The sequence below is a fragment of the Kogia breviceps genome, chromosome 18, assembly GCF_026419965.1.
Source record: "Kogia breviceps isolate mKogBre1 chromosome 18, mKogBre1 haplotype 1, whole genome shotgun sequence".
NCBI classification, from domain to species: domain Eukaryota; kingdom Metazoa; phylum Chordata; class Mammalia; order Artiodactyla; family Physeteridae; genus Kogia; species Kogia breviceps.
In genome coordinates this window covers 5805689-5832806 of record NC_081327.1, presented here as the reverse complement: position 1 = coordinate 5832806, position 27118 = coordinate 5805689, and the positions used below count along the sequence as shown (strand labels likewise).

The 27118-nt window shown below is 50.2% G+C and overlaps 1 protein-coding gene across 8 annotated transcripts in view; it reads left to right on the top strand.

The window, feature by feature from the left end:
- MYH14 (myosin heavy chain 14) overlaps positions 1-27118 on the top strand; it is a 93146-nt gene that overhangs the window by 21695 nt on the left and 44333 nt on the right. For 4 of the 8 annotated variants that reach the window (XM_059044029.2, XM_059044028.2, XM_067018761.1 and 1 more), the window contains 10 exons: positions 9342-9437; positions 11714-11832; positions 13258-13410; positions 13560-13733; positions 14433-14606; positions 16799-16913; positions 20492-20679; positions 23520-23641; positions 26014-26083; positions 26221-26381. In XM_059044029.2, the coding sequence (XP_058900012.1) occupies positions 9342-9437; positions 11714-11832; positions 13258-13410; positions 13560-13733; positions 14433-14606; positions 16799-16913; positions 20492-20679; positions 23520-23641; positions 26014-26083; positions 26221-26381 (1372 nt within the window). Of the gene's footprint in view, positions 1-9341; positions 9438-11713; positions 11833-13257; positions 13411-13559; positions 13734-14432; positions 14607-16798; positions 16914-18713; positions 18837-20491; positions 20680-23519; positions 23642-26013; positions 26084-26220; positions 26382-27118 lie in introns of all 8 variants that reach the window. The other 4 variants (XM_067018759.1, XM_067018757.1, XM_067018758.1 and 1 more) reach the window with 2 other exon arrangements.

Here is a 27118-nt window from a genome sequence, read left to right as displayed (position 1 = left end):
ACCCATTACGCGCGCATAGAGGGGGAAATCTCAGTCTTTTTTTTCCGGCTACCTGGCGTTTCATGGTCTGGATGAATTGTGATTCCTTTCACCAGTTCCGTGGAGACCCTGATTTTCAGTTCTGAGCGGGGCCGGGGCTGGGTCTCATTCTCCTCTGGTCTCCGGGGCTGCGGAAGGCCTCAGGAGCCACTGTGGGCTCCAGGGCCAACGGGGAGGGCTGGAGACCCAGTGCCAGGTTGGCTGTTCACCCAGGCCGCGAACAGGCCAGCGTCCTCAGGCGTATTGACACAAGGTCCCAGGCCTCCCTGCTAGATTTCCCAACCACGCGTTGCATAACTGCCCTGCTCCTGCCTGGGCAGCTGACAAACAAATTCAGAAGGAGGCCACAGTGGGGGCCTGAGCGCCTCAGGGGCCGCCTGCCCTCCCGACACAGGCCACCTCAAGTAACCCTCCTGCCGCGTGGTGGGCGCGGGTAGCATCTCTGAATTTTCCAGTCCCGAAACAAAAATTTTGCAGCACCGTCGGCGTGTAGTGACATAATCTGAACACGATCAAAGGTCATCGTGTGAAAACCGAGTCCTCCGGGGCCCCTCTGAGCCCTAGTTTTCCACTGTTAAGCTTCCTGCATCTCCTGCCAGAAATATTCCAGACATGTAAGAAAAGACACACATTATTCTCCAGCCCCAGGGCTGACGTTCGGCTGTAATGTTGATCAAAATGTTACCGTATTTCTGGGACTTCCCTGGCGGTCCAGTGGTTAAGACTCCGCGCTTCCACTGCAGGGGGCGTGGGTTCGATCCCTGGTGGGAGAACTGAGATCCTGCGTGCCGCCTGCCCCCCACCCCCCCAAAAAAATGTTACTGTATTTCTCTCCTGATTTAAAAGTTCCTGCTCAGGGGTTGATCCAGATGGGCCCCACCTCCCTGACCTTCCCCCCAGCACTGGCTCAGAGGCACCAAATAACAATGAAAACACCTGGCATATCAGGCCCCACACGCTGGCCTGGGTCCTTATAAGTAAATCTTTGTGCTCATGGGTGAACAGAACTGCAGGATCAGTTCTTAAGCCACCAAATGCCGAGTCCAAGGAGAGGTGCAATTTTTGGTTTTATCCAGCGTTAACGGAAATTTAACAGCTTTATTGAGATATCATTCACCTACCAAAACATTTACCTATTTAAAGTATATGCCAGGGAAATCCCTGGCGGTCCAGTGGTTAGGACTCCGCACTTTCACTGCCAAGGGCCCAGGTTCGATCCCTGGTCGGGGAACTAAGATCCCGCAGGCCGTGTGGCAGGGCCAAATACAAGCCAGTGGCTTTTAGTACCTTCGGAGCTGGGCAGCCATCCCCACAATCAATGTTAGAACATTGTCAGTGACCCAAGAGGACAACTTGCTCCCCTTTGCGGTCCTCTGCCGGTTTTCCAGCGCCAGCCCCTGGCAACCACAGATCTGCTTCCTGTGTCTATGCATTTGCTTATCCGGGACCTTTCACGTAGATGGAATCACACACTATATCATCCCTTGTGGCTGGCTTCCTTCCCTCGGCATGTTGGTTTGAAGTTTCATCCATGTGGTGTGGTCGTACGTATCCGTGCTTCCTTCCTGTTTACTGCTGAATAATTTTGCTTTTTACCTTTTTCTTACGGAACCTTTCAAACAGGTATACAAGTAGAGAGCAGAGGGTCCTGAACCCCCCCACCCCTCCCCCAGGAACCTGGCACCAGATCCAGCAGTTACGGGCTCATGACTTCTTGGCTTTCAGCTCTAACCCCCAGCCCCTTTCCCTTTCCCCAACCCCACTCTGTTTTTTTAAATTGTACTGAATCGACCTCGCCGCCTTCCAGAAGGTGGCGCTGGTTTCCAGAGTGCCCCCCCCCCCCCCCCCCCCCCCCCCCCCCCCCCCCCCCCCCCCGTCTCTGGAGCACCTGTTCCCCCGACGAGGTTGCCAGCAACCGCTGTTGTCAGCTTTTTTGCTTTTGCTGGTGTGGCAGGTGGATGGGGTCTCATAACTGTGATTTTGTGTCTCAATTCCAAGGAGTGGAGCCAGCCGGTCCCCTTTTTTCTAGACTCTCCTTTGGAAGAAAGAGGAGACAGAGACGGGGAGTTCCCTGGCGGTCCAGTGGTTGGGACTCGTAGGTTAGGGGTGGCCCTGGGTTCGATCCCTCGTCGGGAAACTAAGCTCCCACAAGCCTCATGGCGCGGCCAAAAAGAAAAAAGGACACAGAGGTCCAGGGAGGTGGGGTGTCAGCCCTGTAGGACTCACTGCCTTTGATGAGGTGGTGGTGGAACCCGGGTCTGACTCCAGAGCCAGCCCGTGATGCGTTTCCAGAGAAGCAGGTGGGCGCCTCTGAGTCGCTTGCCCACGGGAAGCCCAGGGCAGAGAGCGTTCGGGGCCAGTGGAAGCAGGACCTCCACCCCCCTCCTCACTTCCCATCCACGTTGGCGCCGTAAGTGCCACCAGGCAGGTAGAACAGGCAGCCTAGCACGCAGGGAGGTGAGCTGCTGCTCACCTGAGGCCGTCGGAGCCTCGCCAGCCCCGCGCCTCCGCCCATGCAGGTCGGGGCTTGCTTACCGCCGGCTGGGTTGAAGTCACAGCCAGAGCTGACGGCCAGCCCCTCGGGCGTCAGGTTCAGCGGGTGCTTGGAACCCACGCAGGTTCTGAAGCCAACCGTAAAAGGCCGTTTTTTTTGTTTTTGTTTTTTTGTTTTTTGTGGTACGCGGGCCTCTCTCACTGTTGTGGCCTCTCCCGTTGCGGAGCACAGGCTCCGGATGCACAGGCTCAGCGGCCACGGCTCACGGGCCCAGCCGCTCCGCGGTATGTGGGATCTTCCCGGACCGGGGCACGAACCCGTGTCCCCTGCATCGACAGGCGGATTCCCAACCACTGCGCCACCAGGGAAGCCCCGTAAAAGGCCGTTTTCAAGGCCACGGGGGGAACTCGAGTCTGGGTCAGGTCTGAGCTGTTGTTAAGGAAGAATAGTCATCCAGTTCGTTAGGGGCGATGATGCCTTGTGAGTCTGTTAGGAGATGTGCTCATTTATTTATCTTTAGGGAGGTGCCTCGCTGCCCTGCCACGAAACCTCCCAGCCTTTCTGGGACTCCCGGCTGTTCCCGACCGCCCAGCCCCTCCCACTGGCCAGCAGGGGAAACCCAGGCCCAGGAGGCCACTGGCTTGCCCCAGGTCACACACCTCAGTAATGCACCCCCCACACCAGTTAACGCTTGGCCATTTGTTCATTCGTGTATCGATTCCTTCACCACGTGATGGAGTCTGCGGGGGGCCAGACCCCTGCAGGCGCTGGGAGAAATGAACCGTGAGCAAGACAGAGCAGGCCCCTGCCCCCGAAGCGCTGAGACCCAGGGAGCATCAAATCACACAAGTGGATTAAAGTCGATGCCCTGGAAGAGTGATGGCTGGAAGGCGCAGGGAGCAGTGACTGTGGGTCACGGGGGTGGGGGCTGGGGTCTCGGAAGGGGCGGGGCAGCCCCTGGAGGAGGCGGCGCTTGGCTGAGCCCTGATGGTCAGGCAGGAATTAAGCAGGTGTGGGTGGTCCTGGACCACCTCTTTGGGGAGGGAGCTCCCAGGGCAAAAGCCTGGGGGCAAGAGAGAGTGTCAGGTGTTGGCGGAGATGAGAGAGGTTGGCCTGGCTGGTTGGAGTAACTGAGGGGACCCGGGGCTGGAGCAGGTGGGAGGACTGGGGACAGGGTGCCGAAGACCTTGATCAGGGATAAGATTGAATCCCAAAAGTAGTGGGGACTGTGGAAGGAATTCTTCCCCCCAAAGTGGCAAGCTGAAGTTCATTCATGAACACACTTATGGAGTGCTTACTGTATGCAGAGGATACCGTTAGAAGGTGAATAAGGAGCAGATACTTTCCGCAAGGAGTTACGATCCTGATGGAGATGGAGAGGAAACATTCAGATTTGTTGCACACCCCGGCGTGCCCCGAAAGCTATACCAAAACCGTTTTTCTCTGGGGGACTAGAATTCATGGACCGTAAAATTTGCCATTGTCAAGTATACAGTTCGGTATTTGTAATATATTCACAAGGTGGTGTGAATCATCACTGCAATTTCACGGTCTAATTTCAGAAACTGAGTCTTTTCTCAGCAGTGATCTTTTTTTTGACTACATTTCAAAGGGTATGAAATTCAAAAAGAACTAAAAGTCTGTGATCATTCCAGTGTCCCGGGCTCCCAGCAGGCCACCTCTGTTAGCTGTTTCTTGTGTGTCCTTCAGAGTAAGGCTTCTTGAAGCTGTCAGGCCAGTGACCAACACCCCCCCCCCCCGCTTCTGTTCTCAGGGATTTTTTTTTTAACCTCTTTTTTTAAAAAAAAAATATTTATTTATTTGACTGTGCTGGGTCTTAGTTGAGGCACGCGGGATCTTCGTCGCAGCATGTGAGATCTTTTTAGTTGCGGCATGCAGGATCTTTTAGTTGTGGCATGGGGAATCTTTAGTTGCGACATGCAAACTCTTAGTTGCAGCATGTGGGATCTAGTTCCCCGACCAGGGATCGAACCTGAGCCCCGTGCATTGGGACCGCGAGTCTCAACCACTGGACCACCAGGGAAGCCCCTAACCTCTCTATTTTGAATAGTTTCAGATTTACAGAAAAGTTGTAGAGTACACAAAACCGCTGCATACCTTCTCCCAGATTCCTCAAGCATTACCATCTTGCCACATCTGCTTTATCCTTGTCTGTCTTTCTAATTACTTGTTCTGAGCTGTTCGAGAGTAGGGGTGTCGCCCAGGGATCCCTTCACCTTTCGTGTTTCTGATGACCACCGTCACAAATGACCACAAACATAGTGGCTTATAACAACACACATTTATTCCCTCACAGTTATGGAGGTCAGAAGTCAAAAATCAGTCTTACTGGTTAAAGTCGAGGTGTCAGCAGAGCTGGTCCCTTCTGGAGGCTCCGTGAAGAATTCATTTTCTTGCCTTTTTCAGCTTCCAGAGGCCACCTGTATGCCTTAGCTCGTGGCCCTTTTCTCCGTCTTTAGAATGCATCACTCTAGGGACTCCCCTGGTGGTCCAGTGGTTAGGACTCTGTGCTTTCAATTCCAGGGCCTGGGTTCGATCCCTGGTTGGGGAACTAAGATCCTGAAAGCTACGCGGCGCGGCCAAAAAAAGTGAAAAAAAACCCAAAATGCATCACTCTAACCTCTGCTCACGTGGTCTTCCCCCTCTGCCTCCCTCTTATAAGGACGCTTATGATTACGTTTCGGACCCACCTGGATAATGCAAGAGTAATCTCCCATTTTAAGATCCTAAATTTCATCACATCTGTAAAGTCTATTTTTCCCTGCAAGGTAACATTCGCAGGATTCAGGCCGTGGACATTTTGTGGAGAGGGGGCATTACTCATCTTACCTCCCACCCCCCTCCGAATCTGTCTGTGCTTATTTCCTAAGAACATTCATTCTCTGACACACAGTACAGTATCATCATTAGGAAATTAACATCGGCACGATTAGTACTATTATCTAATCCACAGACCTTATGCCAACTGTCCCAATAGTGTCCTTTATAGCAAAAAAAATTTTTTTTAAGTTAAACACGCACACACACACACGCACACGCACACACACATACACACGCACATACACACACGCATGCACGCACGCACACACACATACACACGCACACGCTTCCCCAGTCCAGGATCACACACGTTGCACCTCGTCGTCACACTTTACTCTCCATCCATCTGGAACCGGTCCTGAGTCTTTATCGTTCGTGACCTTGACACTTGGGGAGATTACAGACCCGTTGTTTTGTCAGTGTGCGTGTGTTTCCTCGTGATTAGATTCGGGTTTCGCATTTTTGGCATCGGGTCTCCCAGAAGCGTTCCCGCCTCCACCTTCCTCCACTCCCTTTTCCTAAATAAACTTTGTGCAGACGCTTCTGTAGCATAGACACCAGAAAGTGAGCACAGTGCCCAAGCACCCAGCTCGGGGGCGTTTCTGCAAGTGACACCCCATATCACCAGCGCCTCGAAGCCCCCTCAAGCCCCTTCCCCTCACCGCAACCCCCATCACCATTATGTTGGCATCTAACAACATGGAGTTGTTTCGCCCGCTCTTGAATTTGGAACAAACAGACCCATACAGTCCGTGCACTTTTGAACCTGGCTTCTTCCTTGCAATCCCGTGAGTGTGAAATCTGACCCAGTTCGGTGAGTGGCCAGAAGGGGGCTTCTGAGGGGCTGGTCCACTGGTGTGTTCATTTTGTAAAACCTCACAGAGCTGGATGGAGGTGGTTTGTGTGCTTTTCTGTGCGTGTGCTCTACGTTCGTACAAACATCCGAATTGTATGCTGAAAGAGGGACGGAAAGGGCTGCACGGCTGTTAAGGATACAGACCCCAGGGTCAGACCGCTGGGTGTGTCTCAGCCATGCCACTTGTGAGCTGGATGATCTTGGCTGAGTTGATTACCTGAATGTGCCTCGGTCTCCCTGTCTGTCAAATGGGGGGTTTTACTGTTTCCCATCGCAAGATGCTATTGCAGGACTTGGTTCAGTGAGTTGTTCCAAAGGTGACATGAGGTCATTTGTGAGTGTTTGGAGCAGGACCTGGCGCGGAGTAAGTGGAAATAGATCAGCGTCCCTTTCAATCCGCAAATCGTGAAGGCTATTCTAGGAGAAACGTGGATGAGGTGGTTGGGTGTTGCTGCTGGTCTGAAGCATTACCACGAAAGCAGCAGACACGAGCCCAGCCTGATGTAGGCGTGTTATATGGTCCACTCCAAGCCGAGGGCAGCTTTGCGGGTGGAGACAAGGAGGCATTGACCTGATGACCAAATCTCGATAAAGTTCTGAACAAAACCAAGACCAGCCTTCCCTCGGATTCCTCAGTGACTAACCTCCTGGAAAATGCACTGTGTATTAAAAGCAAACACAAAACACTTGTGTGTATACAGAAAACAGCTGGGATTAGTCTCAGAGCATTTCAAACCACGATTTCACAGACGTGAATGTCCACTGGGACGTTTCGCAATCAAACGGAATGTGGGCAACTCTTTGGGGTACAGAAGGGCATCTCCTCTGGTCCCCACCCGCCCAGTCTCTGTGGCATCCAGAAACGTTGCCAGGGTGGCCCCCACCCCTGTGCTAACCAACCCCTGCACGTTCCCGAGACGTCCTCTAGGGGGCAGCATTGCCCACTCACGGCGAGATTTCTAGCCGCTTTGCGCAGCCGTGCAAATATTAATACAATCGATCTTCTTTTACGGTGTCCGAGTTGGAGAATTCACCTACACACGACATTTATTCGTAACCCCCAAATCAACAATCCTGGTGCTTTTGTGGTCATTGCGGTCATTCATAGAGGAGTATAAGTTTTGAGTTGCCAGCTAGCATCCAGCTGAAGTCTCATGGGGTGACATTCTGCCTTCTTGTTCCAGCCCAGACTGTAAACCACTGTCCTTTCTATACAGTCTGTTGAGTGCCACGCTTTACACTTTTGGGGAGCTTTCACTGTCTTTTGGTTGGTGATTTCACTGTCTGAAATGTCCCCCTAAATGTAGTGATTAATGCTGTCTGGGGTCCCGAAGAGCAGGAAGGCTGTGATGTGCTTTACAGAGAAAGTACGTATGTGAGAAGAGCTTCCTTCAGACTCCAGTTACAGTGAATGTTGGTTGTGAGTTCAATGTGAATCAATGCTATTATATCAGATAAGATGTCTTTAAAAAAATTTTATTGAAGTGTAGTTGATTTACAATGTTGTGTTAATTTCTGCTGTATACCAAAGTGACTCGGTTATATATATGTGTGTGTGTGTGTGTGTGTGTGTATTCTTTTTCATATTCCTTTCCATTATGGTTTATCACAGGATACTGAAGAGTGTTCCCTGTGCTATACAGTAGGACCTTGTTGTTTATCCATCCTATATACACTAGTTTGCATCTGCTAATCCCAAACTCCCACTCCTTCCCTCCCCTACCCCCCTACCCCTTGGCAACCACAAGTCTGTTCTCCGTGTCTGTGAGTCTGTTTCAACTTCATAGATATGCTCATTTGTGTTGTATTTTAGATTCCACATATAAGTGATATCATGTGATATTTGTCTTTCTCTTTCTGACCTACTTCGCTTAGTATGATCATCTCTAGGTCCATCCATGTTGCTGCAAATGGCATTATTTCATTCTTTTTTATGGCTGAGTAGTATTCCATTGCGTATACGTACCACATCTTCTTTATCCAGTCATGTGTCAATGGACATTTAGGTTGCTTCCATGTCTTGGCTATTGTAAACAGTGCTGCTGTGAACATAGGGGTGCTTGTATCTTTTCGAATTAGAGTTTTGTCTGGGTATATGCCCAGGAGTGGGATTGCTGCAATTCTATTTTTCGTTTTTTGAGGAACCTCCATACTGTTTTGGATAGTGATGCACCAGTTTACTTTGCCGTCAGATAAGGTGTCTTTAAACAGAAACACACATGAACCAAGGTGATGCATTGATCAGTTGATGAAAATGTGACCAGAGGCTCCCAGGAACCAAACCTGTATTCCCCCATAGGAGCATTTGCTCACATTCGATAATTCAGTGTTTCAGGTGACCCTCTAGAACATAATTACCAAGAATAAGGAAAATTGACTGACCTTGACATTTTCTGCCTTTTTTTTTTTTTGCATAGATAGTGGTTGCCATATATTACCATTCTGCACCTCGAATTTTTTTTACTCGATATTTTAGAAATCTTTCCATATTACTAAAGCTCTTGCTCATTCATTTCTCTTAAGTCCTTTTAAATCTTCTACGCATCGCTCTATAAACTGGACATGAGCAGACACCGAATGGCGATAAAGCAAACTTTGAATATAAAATACAGAATTCAGGGACTTCCCTGGCGGTCCAGGGGTTACGACTCTGCTCTTCCACTGCAGGGGGCGCGGGTTCAGTCCCTGGTCAGGGAACTGAGATCTCTCGTGCCACGCAGTGTGGCCAAAAAATAAAATGAAATATAGAATTCATTTATCCGTTCATGTATTTAAGACCTGCTTAGTGTCAGATGATGGTATACTTTGACATAAGTAAGGTTTTCAAGCTAGATTTCTTTTTTTTATTATTTCATTTTTTAAATTGAAGTATAGTTACTGTACAATATTGTGTTCGTCTCAGGTGTGTAGCAAAGTGATTCCGTTATACACACATATACATATATCTATTCCTTTTCCGATTCTTTTCCGTTATAGCTTATGACAAGATATTGAGTAGGGTTCCCTGTGCTGTGCAGTAGGTCCTTGTTTAAGCCAGATTTCTAAGGGGCTAGTTCAGACCACGTGTCAGCGCCCTGAGCCTCGCTGATCTGTGTCTCTGCTGCCCCTCAGCCATGCTGCGGATGGTCTCGGCCGTTCTCCAGTTTGGCAACATTGTCCTGAAGAGAGAACGGAACACCGATCAAGCCTCCATGCCTGACAACACAGGTACCCCCACGTGGCCTGCTGCCCACCCACGAACAGAGCGCCCTCCCTCCCCAGCCAGACCCGCCTCCCGCCCGGGGACCACCCTGATTTCCTGCCCTTTGCTGACTCTTTACCAAAAGAACACCGTCCACTCTTTTCTTGATTATAAAAAGTGTGAGCTCTGCTGAAAATTTGAACAACACCAGCGTGCCCAGGTGGAAGGGGGCGCAGACAGCAGGATCCTCCATCACCCCAGCCCCTCCCAGAAAACCACCATTAGCACTGGGCGTATCTCCTCCTGGCCTCCGTGCTCTGCGTATATATACTTTTTTTTTTTTTTTTTGCCTTTCAGCAGAAGTATAGTTGATATTCCTTTTTTTATCAAAATGGAAATAGCTCTGCTTGTTTATTATTATAAAATAATACAATCTGAATGGGGAAGAAAATATGGCAAGACAGGGGAGTATAAAGGCAGGGAAATTACCCATAATTACTGCTAACATTTTTGGGGGCATTTCTCTCTGGGCTTTGTTCTACGTCTGTATCAATGTGGAAATAATTATCACAGAAATGGAATCTTGCTTTATACCGCCTTCCCGTCGAGATGGGAAGAGCTTTCTGTCCTGATTATGAAACCCTGTGGGCTATTTTCAAAAGCTCTACAACACAGAACATATGAAGGAAGGGGCATCTCTCACGATGTCACTGATCTGAGCTATCCCTGTGACATCTGGGGGCCAGGTTCACACACCCAGCAGGTGTGCCATACATACTCACTCATTCATTTGATTTACAAAATTGGGGTCAGACCTTATAAACTGTTTTGAAACCTGCTTTCCACCCTCCCCTTAATGCAGTGGGGGTAACTTTTCAAGATTATTAACTAGAACTCTACTGGGGTTTCTTCACCTGAGTTCTGTGAGGAGAACTGTATGTCAGTATCATTAATCTCCTTTGGAAACCCTCGTATTTAATTTTCTGCATTTGCAAACATTAATTGGAGAAGCAGCCCCCGGGCTCCACCGGCTGGCAAAGTACACACCAAGGGCTGAGAACCCTGATAGGTCACCCTGTTCCTGGCAGCATAGTACTCCATGCTGTTTTTTTCAGTTTCTAAACATTCCCATATAATGCAAAATCACTGTAGAAGAGTTAGAAATTGCAATTGCATCAGAGGGAGAGAGAGAGAGAGAGAGATTGATTTAAATCCTCATCACCTCTCCGAAATAACCACTGTTGACATTTTAATGTGTCTCCTCCTCAGCGTTTTTCTCTTTTGCTGGAGCTGAGTATTTGTAGTAACTATCTTCCTGTAACGCAAGTGATAGAGGCTCAAAAACACTTCTTAATGATCATTTTAATTCAGAGGCGAAAGAAGAAATACACCTGCCCACACAGTCCTTCCTCGGCCTTCTGCCAAAACAGCTATTAACATTTTGGCAATTTTTTTTTTCCTACAAAAATACGGAAGAGCAATGAATTTTTAAAGATTTCTTTTAGGTTTGGCCATCTCCCTGAACTCTTATTCCAAGAGTTTTCCCCCAGCATTTTACTGAGACATTTTCCAACATACAGAAAAGGTCAAAGAATTTTATACTGAACACCCAGATCCACCACCGAGATTCTACCACTGACATTTTACTACACTTGCCTTATCGAATATCTTTCCATCCTCTGTTCATCCATCTCCTTTTCGGGCGCATTTCAAAATCGCAGATACTGGTATAGACCCTTCAGCCTGTATATCATTTACTGGCTCCAGTATTTGTTTACAGTTCTTTCATGGACTTGAAGTGAAACATACAAATCATGAAACGTACACATCTTAAGTGTACTGTGTAATAATTAATAATTATTATTTATTAAATAATAATTATTTATAATGCTTATATTATTAATTAGTAATAATAATGTTATAAATAATTATTATTTCTAATAATCATATTTAGTGACTGCAGAACATTTGTTCAAATGGATGCACCCTGACTCTCTAACCAATCCCTAGCTGTTGGACATTCAGGTTGCTTCCTGGTTTTCTCTATTGTAAACAAGGCTGTGATGGACATCCTCCTAGTCCAGCTTTCGCCCACATCCGGAATTATTTTTGCCAACTTGGGGTGCCAGGAGGAGAACTATTGGGGCTGGAGAATGCATACACCTTCAGGACCCGTAATGCCTCTAGCGGGAAAGGCTGGTGTTCCAGCAACAGTGGGGGGTGGCACCCTCTCCCCCCTCCCCCACTCTGCACCGTCCCCACCTCCCAGTGCTGATCGCATCTTGGTGCCTCTCGCCCTCAGCTGCGCAGAAGCTCTGCCGCCTCCTGGGCCTGGGGGTGACCGATTTCTCCCGCGCCCTGCTCACCCCCCGCATCAAAGTTGGCCGGGACTACGTGCAGAAAGCACAGACCAAGGAACAGGTGGGCGAGGCTGGTGGCAGGTGGGCGCAGGGAGGGCCCTGGATTTTTTTTTTTTTTTTTTTTTTTTTTTTTTGCGTTATGCGGGCCTCTCACTGCTGTGGCCTCTCCCGTTGCGGAGCGCAGGCTCCGGACGCGCAGGCGCAGCGGCCACGGCTCACGGGCCCAGCCGCTCCGCGGCATGTGGGATCTTCCCGGACCGGGGCACGAACCCGCGTCCCCGGCATCGGCAGGCGGACTCTCCACCACTGCGCCACCAGGGAAGGAGCCCTGGATTTTTAAGCAGCTTATGCCAGTTTTTTCTCGCTCACTCAACAAACTTTTGCTGGGTGTCTGTTCAGTTACCGACTCTGGCCTAGGTGCCAGAACAAAGGCAGTCTTGCAAACAAAGACCACACCTTCAGGGAGCTCAGGCTGTAGTAGGGAATCAGACAATAAAAGAAGAAACGGGTGCTTTCTTCAAAGGAGGGGACTGAGGTGCTCGGGAAAGTCTTCTCGGAAGAGGTGACATTTGAGTTGAGACTTGGATGGTTCAAGACGAAGGGAATATAGTATGTGTAAAGGCCCTGGGGCCGGAACCAGCTTGGCAGGTTGGGAACATTAAGGAGATCAGTGAGACTAGACAGTGGGGGAGAGGGTGGTAGAAGCTGCAGTCAGAGAGGTTGGAAGGGGACACGAGGTCCTAGGAGCCACCGTAAGGAGGTGAGTTTTATGCAGAGTGCAGCAGGAGGCCAGTGAGGATTTAAGCCAGGGAATAACTTGGTTCAGTTTGTCTTTATAAAGATTCCCTTGTCTACTGTGTGGAGAATTGGGTCCAGGGGGCCCCAGTGGAAACAATGAGACACAAGGAGGCCGCTGTCATAGTCCAGGCAAGCGATGATAGCAGCACAGATAAGGGTGGTGGCGGTGGGGGTGGGGAGAGGTGAACACAGACTAGATGTTTTCACAATTCCAGTTTTGGGGCAGAGGCCTCTGCCTGACCCCAGGCTGGGCTCTCGGGGTGCTAGGACAGAGAAGGCACAGTGAGGGATGTGAGATGGGGGAATCACACTGACCTGGGCTCTGCTCTCAGTCAAGGTACTGTTGATAGGATCCATTTTACAGATGCACACACTGAGGCACAGAGAGATTTATTCACATGCCTGAGGTCACACAGCCTCCAAGTAGCAGAGCTAGGATTCCAGTCTAGATGTTGGTCTCCAGATTCCACCCTCTTACCTGTTCTGCCGTGGACATTGCTCCGAGGGTTGGGTGGAATATTCATGAACTAATGTGCCCCCAAGCGCTTCACGCAGTGCCCGACTCACTGCTCTTGATGAGCCATGGTGGGGCTCCGTCCACACCCAGTGTCTCTTTGCCGGCAGGGCGGGGTCGGGGGGGGGGCACTGACGTGCATGCTGGGCCCTCACCCCGTGCCCTCACCTGCAGGCTGACTTTGCCCTGGAGGCCCTGGCCAAGGCCACCTACGAGCGCCTCTTCCGCTGGCTGGTCCTGCGCCTCAACCGAGCCCTGGACCGTAGCCCCCGCCAAGGCGCCTCCTTCCTGGGCATCCTGGACATCGCCGGCTTTGAGATATTCCAGGTCTGCGCTTTGTGCCTGGCTGGGGGCTGGGAGGGCTCCATCACGCTGACCCTGCCCCCCTCTCCCTGGGTCCCTGTCCCCCGGGGTTCCTGCCCCCTCCGGGCCCCTGTCCCCTCTTTCATGTGCCCCCCACCCCCCGCCGCCCGCAGCTGAACTCCTTCGAGCAGCTGTGCATCAACTACACCAACGAGAAGCTGCAGCAGCTCTTCAACCACACCATGTTCGTGCTGGAGCAGGAGGAGTACCAGCGCGAGGGCATCCCCTGGACCTTCCTCGACTTCGGCCTCGACCTGCAGCCCTGCATCGACCTCATCGAGCGGCCGGTGAGCCCACGGCTGCTCCACCCTCCGCATGGCCTTGGTCCAGCTCCTTGCCCGCCCCACCCGGCCTCAGGCCTCTCTCTGTCTCTGTCTCTCTCTCTGTCTCTCTCTCTCTCTCTCTCTCTCTGTCTCTCTCTCTCTCTCTGTCTCTCTCTGTCTCTCTCTCTGTCTCTCTCTCTCTGTCTCTCTCTCTGTCTCTCTCTGTCTCTCTGTCTCTGTCTCTCTCTCTCTCTCTGTCTCTCTCTGTCTCTGTCTCTCTCTCTCTCTCTGTCTCTCTCTGTCTCTCTCTCTCTGTCTCTGTCTCTCTCTCTCTCTGTCTCTCTCTCTCTCTCTGTCTCTCTCTCTCTCTCTCTCTGTCTCTCTCTCTGTCTCTCTCTGTCTCTCTCTGTCTCTCTGTCTCTGTCTCTCTGTCTCTCTCTCTCTCTCTGTCTCTCTCTCTCTCTCTCTCTCTCTCTCTCTCTCTCTCTCGGTTAAATGGGGAAAACGGCATAGATCTGTGTGGCTGCTGGACGATTAGAACCCGGAACATGCCTGCCACGGGGCGTGGCTCGAATCAAAGGGCCGGTCGATGGCTATAACGGTGGTTCTCATGTTTGCTCGTAGGTCCCAAGGGGCACAAGAACTAAAACTTAGCAGCGACCTAAGTGTCCAGTATCGGGGGGATCTGACTTAACTCTTCTGCCCTCCTCTGTTAATGGTCAGGCCAACCCCCCCGGGCTCCTGGCTCTGCTGGATGAGGAGTGCTGGTTCCCGAAGGCCACAGACAAGTCCTTTGTGGAGAAGGTGGCCCAAGAGCAGGGTGGTCACCCCAAGTTCCAGCGGCCAAGGACTCTGCGGGATCAGGCCGACTTCAGCGTCCTGCATTATGCGGGCAAGGTAGGGAGCAGGGGCCCCGCCTTGGGGGCTGTGGGTGGAAGTGGAGATGAAGGGAGGGTGCAGAGGGAAAGCAGGGGCCGCCTGGTGTCCACTGGGACAAGTCACAGCCAGGCCAGGGGTAGGAAAGCCCACGGAGGAGCGGGGACTCTGTCTGATGAAGTCAGCAAAGCCTTCCTCAAGGAGGGGATATTTGCGGTGGGTTTCGAGAGATGGATAGGAGTTCACCAGGTGGAGAATTAGGTGCATTTTATTCACTCATTCGGCCAAGATACGCCTTTGGTGGGCTCAGCCCTGTGCTGAGCAAAGCTGGGGACCCATATCAGATATGATTCTGTCCTCACAAAGTTCCTTATCTGGGAGGGAGACGAAAACAGACCGTTGGGATATAAGGCCGATTAGTGCTGTAATGGGGCCAGCTGTGGATAGTGTCAAAGTCCAGAGGAAGAATCCCAGGGAATGTCTCACAGAGGAGAGTGATGCTTGATCTGAACTCTAAATCAAGGGTCAGTGAACATTTTCTGTGAATAGTTTCAGTTCTGTGGGCCAGTCTCTGGCACACCTACTCAATTCTGCTATGAGAGCACGAAAGAAGCCACAAGTTCACACATAAATGAAGGCCGTATTCCAATAAAACTTTATTTATTTTATTATTTTAAAAAATATTTATTTATTCTTTTAAACTTATTTATTTATTTTTGGCCGCGTTGGATCTTTGTTGCTGCGCGCGGGCTTTTCTCTAGTTGCGGCGAGCGGGGGCTGCTCTTCGTTGTGGTGCGCGGGCTTCTCATTGCAATGGTTTCTCTTGTTGCGGAGCGCGGGCTCTAAGCACACAGGCGTCATGGCGTGCGGGCTCAGTAGTTGTGGCTCTCAGGCTCTAGAGCGCAGGCTCGGTAGTTGTGGCGCACGGGCTTAGTTGCTCCGCGGCATGTGGGATCTTCCCGGACCAGGACTCGAACCCATGTTCCCTGCATTTTCAGTCTAAGTCTTAACCACTGCGCCACCAGGGGAGTCCTATTTATTTAATTTTGGCTGCGTCGGGTCTCAGTTGCCGCACCTCATGCGGCCTCTTCGTTGTGGCGGGCGGGTTTAACTTGGCCTGCAACACGTGGGATCCTAGTTCCCCATCCAGGGATTGAGCCTGCGTCCCCTGCATTGGAAGGCGGATTCTTAACCACTGGACCACCAGGGAGGTCCCTGAAACTTTATTTATAAAAGGAGGTGGATTTGGCCGGTAGGCCACTGTTTGCCAATCCCTGGTCTAAATGATGAGTAGGGACTTCCCTGGTGGTCCAGTGGGTAAGACTCCGCGCTCCCATTGCAGGGGGCCCGGGTTCGATCCCTGCTCAGGGAACTAGATCCTGCACGCCACAACTAAGACCTGGTACAGCCAAATAAATAAATAATATTTTAAAATAATAATAGGGCTTCCCTGGTGGCACAGTGGTTGAGAGTCCGCCTGCCGATGCAGGGGACGCGGGTTCGTGCCCCGGTCCGGGAAGATCCCACGTGCCGCGGAGCGGCTGGGCCCGTGAGCCGTGGCCGCTGAGCCTGCGCGTCCGGAGCCTGTGCTCCTGATGAGTAACCCGTAGCCAGAAAAGAATGGGTGGAGGGAGCAGCACACACAAAGGCTGCGGGGTGGGAGACCCATGTGTTCTGTTCTAGAACTCAGTTGTTTTCCAGACATTTGCTAAGATTTCCTGTGTGCCCAGCCCTCTGCTGGCTGTGAGTCAGACTCAGGTCCTGGCCTCTGGAAGCCACCATCTGGTGGTGGGGGGGCACGCGTGCAGGGAATCGTGGTGGTCAAGACTGTGACTCCGTGGAAGGGAGCTGGCCACGTGAAAATCCACGGAGAGGGACTCACAGGTGGCGGGGATGGCAGGGGTCAAAGTCCTGAGGTGGAAATGAGCTTGCACGTTTGAGGACCAGAGTGGCTAAATGAATAAGGAGAGAAGTGTTGGAGGATGAGGTCCTAGAGGTGGGCAGAGTCCGCTTAAGGGAAGCACAGAAAGGGAGAGGGACCGTGCCGCGGGTGGGGGCCGTTCGGGATATGGGCGCAAGGTGGCCACCAGTGCTCTCTCCTGGGCGGTGAGCCCCGGAGCTGGGAATCTCAGAGCTTCCGGGAGGCTCCTTGGGAGATCAGCAGGGCTGCCACCCCACCATCCCATCTCCCTCCCGTGCCCAATCGCATTCAGGTTCACTACAAGGCCAATGAGTGGCTGATGAAAAACATGGACCCTCTGAACGACAACGTGGCAGCCTTGCTTCACCAGAGCACAGACCGGCTGACGGCAGAGATCTGGAAAGACGGTAAGGACCAGCTTCCCCAGGCCCCGTCCCTGGAGCTCTGTGCACCCCGTCTTCTAACTCACGGAGTGAACGCTTTTGTTCCAGAGTCTGAGTTCTGAACCTGAGTTGTCTGCTCGGAGGCAGAAGTGGTGCCAGTAGGCCAGACAGCCTTACACTAGTGATTCCAACTAGTGGTTGATTGATTTATGTCTCAAACCAGCATCACCCTCAATGGTAAAACACGCCTCCTTAATCAGAAACAAGACAAGGATGCCCACTGTCAACACTGCTGTGAGACACTGTTTTGGCGATACTAGTTTATGCAATCAGACCAGAAAAAGAAATAAGTATATGAATATTCAAAAGGAAGCAATGAAGTTATTCATTGTAGATGGCATATGATCCCTAAGGAAAAAAAAATCCAGAGATTCGACTGAGAAAGAATTAATAACAACAAGAGAACTCAGAAGGGCAGTATTTACAGGTTAGTCAACTTTTAGGCTTTGCTTTTGTTGATCTCTCCCTAAGCTCCCTTCAGGGATTCAGGGAAGAAAAAAAGGAGCAAAAACCGAGGTGTAGTTCTGGAATTTTCCTGCTCCAACAAGGCCCATGTGAGTTTGGCCATCAGTCTTTTCAGACTGACACTTTCAGGCCAGCAAGTCCATCCTTGCCGTCCATCCTTAGAGGAGGTTTGAGAGATGATTTTATAAAACGGACAGAACCAGCATCTTGGTTTCCTGATTCTGGGTTTCCAGAATCTGTCAGTTTGCCTTAATCTTTTATTGAAGTGAAAAGCATAGTAGTAGAAGCGCCAGCCCATGCAGTTAGACAAGAGAACAAAATAAGCAATATGAGTCATTCCCAAAACAAACTCACAGAGCGAAAGGGCATAGCACACCTTGAGCTGATTTTAGGCAGAGAAATTTGATGTTAGTATCTCATATAGTTTATACAAGAGGAATTGAAAAGCATTGTTTGATGTTCAGTAACAGAACCAGATTCTGCCAAGAATCATCTCCTTCAGACTGAAAATCTTCCCCATCAACTTCTTTAAAATTTGTGCCACATTCATGGGCACATGATGTTCCCCCTAATCCTTCACATGCTCCACCCTATATATGCTCGGCTCTCAAAGTGTTCCAGGAGAGAAAGTAGAAGTGGCAAAGCCTCTTGAGTCCTAGACTGGAACCCCGCACAGTGTTATTTCCTCCACAGTTCTTCTGAACAAAGCAAGTCACAAGGCCAGCCCAGATTCAAGGAGCTGCATGTCACGGAGAGGGGTGGGGGATTGGGGCCATTTCTGCATCAATCTCTACTACAGCTGCCCTGAGCCCAGAGTTGGCTTTGCTTTCGGGCATCCCGACAGCCCAGAGTTGGGTACCCAACATCTTGGCAGCCCAGGGGAAAAGGCAAATGAGACAAGCTGTCTTCAGAGAGGCAAACACTACAAGCTGGGTGGGAGCCTGAGATAGTCCTTGAGCTTCCTGGCGGCCAGGGCAAAAGGGGATACCTAATAAAACAGACACAGACTCAACCTCTAGGGAGAGAGGTTTTTTCCCCCCGGGTATTAAATTCTCAGAGGACATTCGCCCTTTCACCCAACATTGATGCCCTCACTAAGTCAACATAAAGCTGAACAGGACAGTCTCCCTGGCTGTAAAAGTTCATGGCCAGGATCAGGTTTCTCCTCCTGCTGTGCTCTGTGCTGTGGACTAATAACCCTTTCTTCTTTTTTCTTCCTGCCTCTTCTCATGCTTCTCCCTTTGCATCTCCCATCCCATCTCCCTGCCTCTCCCCCCATCTGTCCTCACCCCCACCCAGAACACGGGGGCTTGCAGCAGTTCTCTTTCCTTGGCTCCTTTCCACCGTCTCCCCCAGGATCTTCAGGGAGGCACGGCTCTGCCATTTCTCCGTCAGGGGGTGGGTGTTGCTGTGCATCAACGGGTGAGATTTGCCAGACAAGGAGGGTGGGACCTTTGGACCGGGAACCTGGTTTTGAACGTCTATCCCCTTTCCTTACCATACAGAGATCTTTCCCTCTTCTTTCCCGTCCCCACCCTTAGCAGTTTCCAGGCTCTTCGTAGCAGCACAAGGCCTTCTTCTAACTAAACCGCATGTAAAAGTGCTGCAAACAACTGTGATAGTATCAGCTGGCATTAACTGAACCTGTACTGTGTGCTGTGCACTGTGCAAAGCCCTTTTACCATTATTATTATTATTTTTGCGATACGCGGGCCTCTCACTGTTGTGGCCCCTCCCGTCACGGAGCACAGGCTCCGGATGCGCAGGCTCAGCGGCCATGGTTCACGGGCCCAGCCGCTCCGCGGCGGCACGCGGGATCCTCCCGGACCAGGGCACGAACCCACGTCCCCTGCATTGGCAGGCGGACCCTCAACCACTGCGCCACCAGGGAAGCCCCCTTTTACCATTATTAACACATGGAATCCTCCAAACAACCTAATCAGGCAGCTGTTAATACTCTTACCCCGTTATACAGTTGAGGACATGGAAGCACAGAGAAGTTAAGTCACCTGCCTGTGGTCACACAGCCAGTAAGGGGCAGAGCTGGGATTTGAACCCAGAGCCTCTGCTCTTACCTGTGCTATAAGAACTTAATAAATGATAATTATCCTTTTGATAATAACTAGGAGCATGGCGGTAGGAGGGAGACTTGAACCTGGGGAGGAAAAATGCCATATCTGAGTCCCCACTGTGTGCCAAGCACTGCCCTCAGAGCGAGTTATCTAGTTGGCCCTGGTAACCCTCATGACTGGGGATTGCAGGCCATCAGAGTCTGCCCCAGCTGCAGGTTCTTGAGAAACTGGGAATGATTCAGTACATAGAATCTGCAACAAAGGAGTGTATGTTTCTCACTAGCTGAAGTGACAGCATCAAATGACAATAGGGAAAAAAACGATCATGAAGTCAGGCCTTTCTGGGAAAATGGTGACTATTGAGGCAGTTTGCCTTATTTTATTTTGTTTTTTCATTTCTTTTCATTTATGTATTTTTAATTTTTTGCCTTATTTTAAATATTGCCTTATTTCAAATATCGTAAAAAAGCCATACTTCATTACTTCATTTTTAATGTGACACCGTTTCAAGTTCCTGAAAATGCAGCTGTGGTTATCGCCCTTTTCCCTCTCTGTGCCTCAGTTTCCTCATCTATAAAATGGGAACGATTTTTGTAGGCTTATAAATAAGCCGATGTATGTCAAGTGCTTTGAGCAGTGCCTGGCAGAGAATAAGTGCTAAGGAAGCATTTGCTATCTTCATCATCATCATTTGCTGATAAGGAAAATGGAAAAGAAGGGTCAGAGACCAGGGTTCGAAAAGATTCATACTGCCTGGGTTCAGATCCTGGGTCGTCAGATCCTAAGCTGTGTGGCCTTGGGCACAATCTTCCATCTTTCTGAGCCTCAGTTTGCTGGTCAGTCCAATGAGCTGATAACACCTACCTTACTAGGCTGTGAGAGGTGTTTCATATGTAAAGTGCCAGGTCCTATAAATAATAAGATCCTTGACCTTTGGCCAACCCAGCCCCCTAAAACTGACCTTTGACTTTAGTCTCTCTCTACATCTGTTTCCTCCTCCCACAGTGGAGGGCATCGTGGGGCTGGAGCAGGTGAACAGCCTTGGGGATGGCCCGCCTGGTGGCCGCCCACGCCGGGGCATGTTCCGGACGGTGGGACAGCTCTACAAGGAGTCCCTGAGCCGCCTCATGGCCACACTCAGCAACACCAACCCCAGCTTCGTCCGCTGTATCATCCCCAACCACGAGAAGAGGGTGAGTGACCCAGCCCGGGGAGGGAAGGCAGCTCTGGCAGTGGGCAAAGTCCCAGTCGCTGGATGTGGCTGGAACCATGTCTGGCCCCAGGCTCACTTCTGACTGGCTGTGTAACCTCGAGCAAGTTGTTTTCCCTCCCAGGCTCAATGCCCTGTTAGGGAAATTCATTCATTCATGGGACTTAAGTTTTACCGAGCACCTACTAAGTGCCAGGTAGTGGGAATACGGTGAAGTCCGGGAGGGCTCCCTGGAGAAGGTGAGGTCTGAGCTTGGAAGGATAAGTGGTTTTCTAAGCAGAGAACAGCTTGTGCAAAAGCCCAGTGGTTGGTTGGAGCATGAAAGGTACAAGGGATGGAAAAAAGACCGTTGGAGCCGGGAGTGTCATGTAAGTGTGGGGAGAACATGCCTGGCCTCCCAGGCCACCAATAAGTTTTCTTGTTGGGAAAATCAGAGAATAGGCTCTGTAGAGAAGGGCCAGCATAGTAGAAGGTGAAACTAGGTGCCTGGGGCTTATACTGTCCTCAGAAAGTCGGAGCTGTGGTTATTGAGTAGGTGGATCTGTGTGTTTCTCATCGCTGTAAATACCATATTTTATCAAATCTAAGACACATTTATTGTGACATTTTAGCATCTCTGCAGTTGGGTTGTGGCTTACAATCAAAGGCCTGTCAGGGTTTAATTGACAAGAGTTTTTCTTTCTTGGTGGTATATAAGAAAACAGTGTGTTTTACAATTGATAGTGGCTTTTGTTTGATGAAAGATGGCATACATGGACTCAGCCACTTCTCCAAGGAGCCTTGGTCCTTTTAAGTGGAGAATGGTGCTTACAGCCTAAGATCTGGGCGCTAGGTGTGCTGCACGGTATCAAGGTGTCACTCCCAGGACCTCTCAGTGAATAGAGCTATGTACGTACACACTAATGTACATGCATGCAAACACATATGTATATACATGTACACACATATATGTGTAAACACACTTACATCTATGCTTATTTCTGTAACTATCTTTATATATTGAAAACCATGAGTTCCCACCAGTATGTCAAGTTCCATCCAGTCCAACATCTCTTTTTAGCAACAGTGAGATCCTGTAATACAGCACACAGTTACTAGTTTTCTCAGTCCCCTTTTATGTAATCAGTCTCCTGACCTTGCTGGCTACCTCCCCACTCAAGCCTGCCAAATGTCTTGTTGCAGGGTGGAATGGAGGAAGGAAGGAAGGAAGGAAGGGAAGGAGGGAGGGAGGGAGGGAGGGAAAAAACCAAAATGTTACTGTGAGACCATCCTATATATTATTTCCAAATTTCCAGCTATTTTCAGCCATTTCCTTGGGGCTCCTTTGAGAGAGCCACTAAGGTGGCTTAAGCGAAAGTGAGAATGTATCGGGACTTCCCTGGCGGCCCGGCGGTTAGGACTCCGCGCTTTCACTGCCGAGGGCCCCGGTTCCATCCCTGGTTGAGGAGCTAAGATCCCACAAGCCACAGGGCACAGCCACAAAAAAAAAAAAAAAAAAGTGAGAATGTATAGATCCACATAATTGAAGATTCCATGATTAGGTTCAGGCATACGTGTTGCCTCCTCTCTGGTGAATCTCCGTCTCCATTCTCAGGGTGGCACGGCAGCCACCAGTGGCTCCAGGCTTTCATTCTTTCAGTTCAGCAACCCTACAGGAAAGAGAGAGCCTCTGGCAGCATGGATGTAGCAGAAGTCCCAGGGCTGGCTTTCATTGGCCTAGGATGGCTCTTGTGCCCACCCCTGAACCAGCCTGATTGGCCTGCCCTGAGTCACATGACCATGTCTGGAGCCAGGATGAGGTCAGTCCTAGCCACTCATGGACTGAGAGCATAGGGGGAGGAATAGCGCCCTCCCTTCCACAGAATGGAAGCATTATTACCAAGGAATAGGGAACATAGATACTAGTAAATAAACAGAAACTCCCTTTTTGCTGGGACATACACATTCTGAGGGCAGGGGCTTTTATCTCCTTTTTTACTGCTGAGTCCCCAATGCCTAGAACACATTGTGTGGCATACAGTGACTATTCAATAAACATTTGTTGGATGAATAAATACATATATGCTTAGATAGCCCTTGAAAAAGATACAGAATGGTGGTTCTCATTTTGTAACCCTCCTCCGCACCAGATATTTATATTCTGCCCTAGCCCGGGGCCAGGGCTTTTTTTTTTGGTTTTGGTTTTGTTTGTTGTTTGTTTTTGCTTTTTTAAGCATGTGAGGGGACTCCAGTGTGTACTCTGGTTTGAGAACAACTGATCTAGAAGGCTCCATAAAAACCTGGGTATTGTGTTGACCACTCAGGGGTCCTGAGCAAGGCAAGAGTTGTTTTTCAGAATGTATAATTTGAATTTTTTGGTAGTGTTTAGATTTTTACCATTTGTATATTACTTTGGTGGGGGGTGAAGCAGGTAAAAGAAAGAAAAGGCATTGAAAGTTAACTACCAAAAAGAACGATGTACGTGCTTTGTTCACACATCACCTTCCCAGACTAGCCTATGCAAATTCAGCACTCGACGTCCTCCCTCCCCTCTGCTCTTTGACCCTTAGCACTCAGTACTCATGTACTTCTGACGTTTGTGATGTCTTGACCTCATTTATTGTCGACCTCTCCCAGTGGATAGTGAGCTCCCTGGGGCAGGCATTTCTGCCTGGCACGTGGTAGGTGCCCAGCCAATTATAGGTTGAACCAGAGGAAATGGCCAACCAGTTTTGACCTGCCCAAACTGCCATCCACCCGAGTTCCCCTGAAGGCTGCCATCCAATGAGTGGCGCCTCCGTGTGGCAGCCACTGACCTCGCATGTCTGTGACTGCTCTTCGCAGGCTGGGAAGCTGGAGCCGCGGCTGGTGCTGGACCAGCTGCGCTGTAACGGCGTCCTGGAGGGCATCCGCATCTGTCGCCAGGGCTTTCCCAACCGCATCCTCTTCCAGGAATTCCGGCAGCGGTGAGCAGCATGGGGTGGGGTAGGGCCCGCGTTTGGAAGCCACCACGCCTTCATCCAAAGCACCCCAACTGCTACTTCTGGGAGGGGTCAGGGGCGGGGCTTCAGCGCGAGTGGAGGGGCGGGGCCTCCGGGCAAGTTCCTTTGGTTCCTGAGTCTCAGCTTTCTCCTCTGTGATATGGGAGAGCAATGCCCCATTCACTGGGCTCCCCAAGAGAAAGGGCAGAGAGTACTAGGTTGCGATCTGGGTATCGCAATCGGCATTTCTTATAAAAATGCCTTCGAGGACTTCCCTGGTGGTGCAGTGGTTAAGAAGCCACCTGCCAAAGCAGGAGACACGGGTTCGAGCCCTGGTCCGGGAAGATCCCACATGCCGTAGAGCAACTAAGCTCGTGCACCACAACTACTGAGCCTGCGCTCTAGAGCCTGTGAGCCACAACTACCGAGCCCACGTGCCACAACTACTGAAGCCCGTGCACCTAGAGCCCATGCTCCACAACAAAAGCCACCACAATGAGAAGCCTGCACACCGCAACAAAGAGTAGAAGCCCACGCGCAGCAACAAAGACCCAATGCAGCCAAAAATAAATAAATAAGTTTATTTTAAAGAAAACACAGTCGAATAGGAGAGAAGAAAAAAATATCAACATATAATAAGCCAGTAATATGGTGAATATTATAACAAAAATTATGCTTCATGCAAGCTGTATATAGCAGCACCATGCAATAGAAAGAGAATGTGAGCCCCATATACAATGTAAAATTTTCTAGTAGCCATACTTTTAAAAGTAAAAAGAAACAGGTGAAATTAATGATAACAAGAGTTTATTTAACCCAGTACACCCAAGATATTAGATCATTTTAACATGTAATCAATATAAAAAATTAGTAGTGAGACATTGTGCGTTCTTTTATTCCTACCGAGTCTTCGAAATTTGGTGTATGTCTTACACCTGTAGCATATCTCAATTCAGACACTGAATTTCCAGTGGTCAAAGTGAAAATGTAGTCCTATCAAAACAGTGAGATTGTGGGAATTCCCTGGCCGTCCAGTGGTTAAGACTCCCTGCTTTTACTGCCGAGGGCACGTGTTCAGTCCCTGGTTGGGGAACTAACATCCCCACAAGACGAGTGGACAAAAAAAAAAAAAAGAAAAGAAAGAAATTGTGTTGAACAGAAAAATATTTTACACTGCTTCGGTTTAAATTTTTTTTAAATATTTTTTGATTTATTTGGCTGTGCTGGGTCTTAGTTGCGGCATGCGGGATCTTTTAGTTGTGGCGTGTGGGATCTTAGTTGCAGCATGCAGGATCTAGTTCCCTTGATCAGGGATAGAAACTGGGCCCCCTGCATTGGGAGCGCAGAGTATTAACCACTGGCCCACCGGGGAAGGGAAGTCCCCCCTGCTTCAGTTTTTAAATTTAGATTTCACTTAGTTAAAATGAAATGCAGTTAAAAATCCAGTTGCCCAATTGCCGCAGCCATGTTTCAGGGGCTCAGTAGTTGCATGTGGCCAGTAGCTGCTGCACTGGACAGTGCAGGTGTGCAGTTTCATACCCCAAGTGTGGTCCCCAGACCAGCAGCATCTGTACCACCTGACAGCTTGTTAGGTGTGCACATTTTCAGGCCCCACCCCAGACTGATTGCATTAGTATCTGCATTTTAACAAGATCCCTGGTGACTGAGAAACTCCGATACACACACACACACACACACACACACACACAGACACACACACGTTTCTCAATCACCAGTCAAAAAATATCGCATGTTAATAGATGACATTAATATATAATAGTATGTATATGATATATGTGTTTGTGTATATATGTGTGTATATACGTTGTATATCTAATATTCATTATTTTTAGTGAAATGTCAGGATCCAGGGAGAGGGCACAGCAGGAGAAAGGTTCTGAGGACAGACACATGTGTGCTTATGAAACGTACTTTTAAAAATTGGAGTGGCACTGAGAAAGGTGAAAGAAACAGCTATAAAGCACTTAGCTCAGGCCCTGACACGTAATAAGTTCAAGAACATCAGCCCCTATCTGTTATTCTCACACTTCCGAGACACACCTTTCTTTTACGTCTCAGTGACCTATGGTGTTGGTGTCATTAAACACTCGTAATCAGCACGTGGTGTGTCCTAGGAGTGGACACACCCTTGGACGTATTGATGATGTTGCTGTTGGTGGTGGTATTAACGCTCCCAGCCTGGTATGTGGCCCTCGGTAATAGTTAAATGTCTGTTTTTCTCACTGTCTCTATTGTTATTGTTAGTTTGCCATTTGTCCCTTTGAACCCAGCGCCTGGCCATGGTGACATTTGCTGTTACTCTTCACCCCCACCCCACCCCTCCCCACCCACTTCAGGTACGAGATCCTGACACCCAATGCTATCCCCAAGGGCTTTATGGATGGGAAGCAGGCCTGTGAGAAGATGGTGAGTGTGGGGTGGAGGCTGAGGGTGTGTGCAGGAGTGCGAACGTGTGTGCACGGTCTCAGGTGGTGGAGGAGGTTGAACTGGAGCCTCCCCTTTCATCACCCCTCCTCCCCGTGACCCCTCCCCCACTCCCACAGATCCAGGCCCTGGAACTGGACCCCAACCTCTACCGCGTGGGACAAAGCAAGATCTTCTTCCGGGCAGGGGTTCTGGCCCAGCTAGAAGAAGAGCGGGACCTGAAGGTCACAGACATCATTGTGTCCTTCCAGGCGGCCGCCCGGGGATACCTGGCTCGCAAGTGCGGCTCCACACTATCTCTTGGGGGTCACACTGGCCAAGGCTGGTTCAGGGAGGGGTTGACCAGATGGCCCCAGAGGTTGGCTCAGGAAGAGGTTGACCAGATGGCCCCAGACGCTGGGTCAGGGAGGAGTTGATCAGTTGGCTCCAGATGTCAGGGCCTCCAGGACGCTAGAAGGGCTGAGAACAAAAGGATGGAGCCACTAGATGCCCAGGCTTCCTGGTTCTACAGTCCCTGGGGCTCCTGAGCAATGCTGGGGACACAGAGAAGAGCTAGACTCAGCCATAGGGTGACCAAACATCCTGGTTTGCCTGGGACTGGAGGTTTCGCAGGATGCATGATCTTCTGTGCTAAAACGGAGAAAGTCCCAGGCAAACCAGGTCCGTGTGATCACCTTAGTGGCCAGTCCCTCAAGGGACTCCAGTCTGGAGGGGGAGACATACATGGGCACAAAGTGTCACAGTCCAGGGCGAGATGTGCTTTGATGGGGGTCATACAGGTACAGCAAGAGGCCCTTCAGACCAGGTAGATGAAGGCGGATGGGAAAGGTGTTCCAGGCAGGAGTGACAGCGTGTGCCAAGGCCCAGTGATGTGAGAGCCTGGTACAATTCAGGAATGCGGAAAGTTTTCAGGAGAGCCTCCTTCTCCCTTGGAACTGGCCCAGAGGAAGGATCAGAGAATAAAGGACTCCTCAAACACCAGGCAGAGGGGCAGGGACCACATCCAGGGGCACTGAG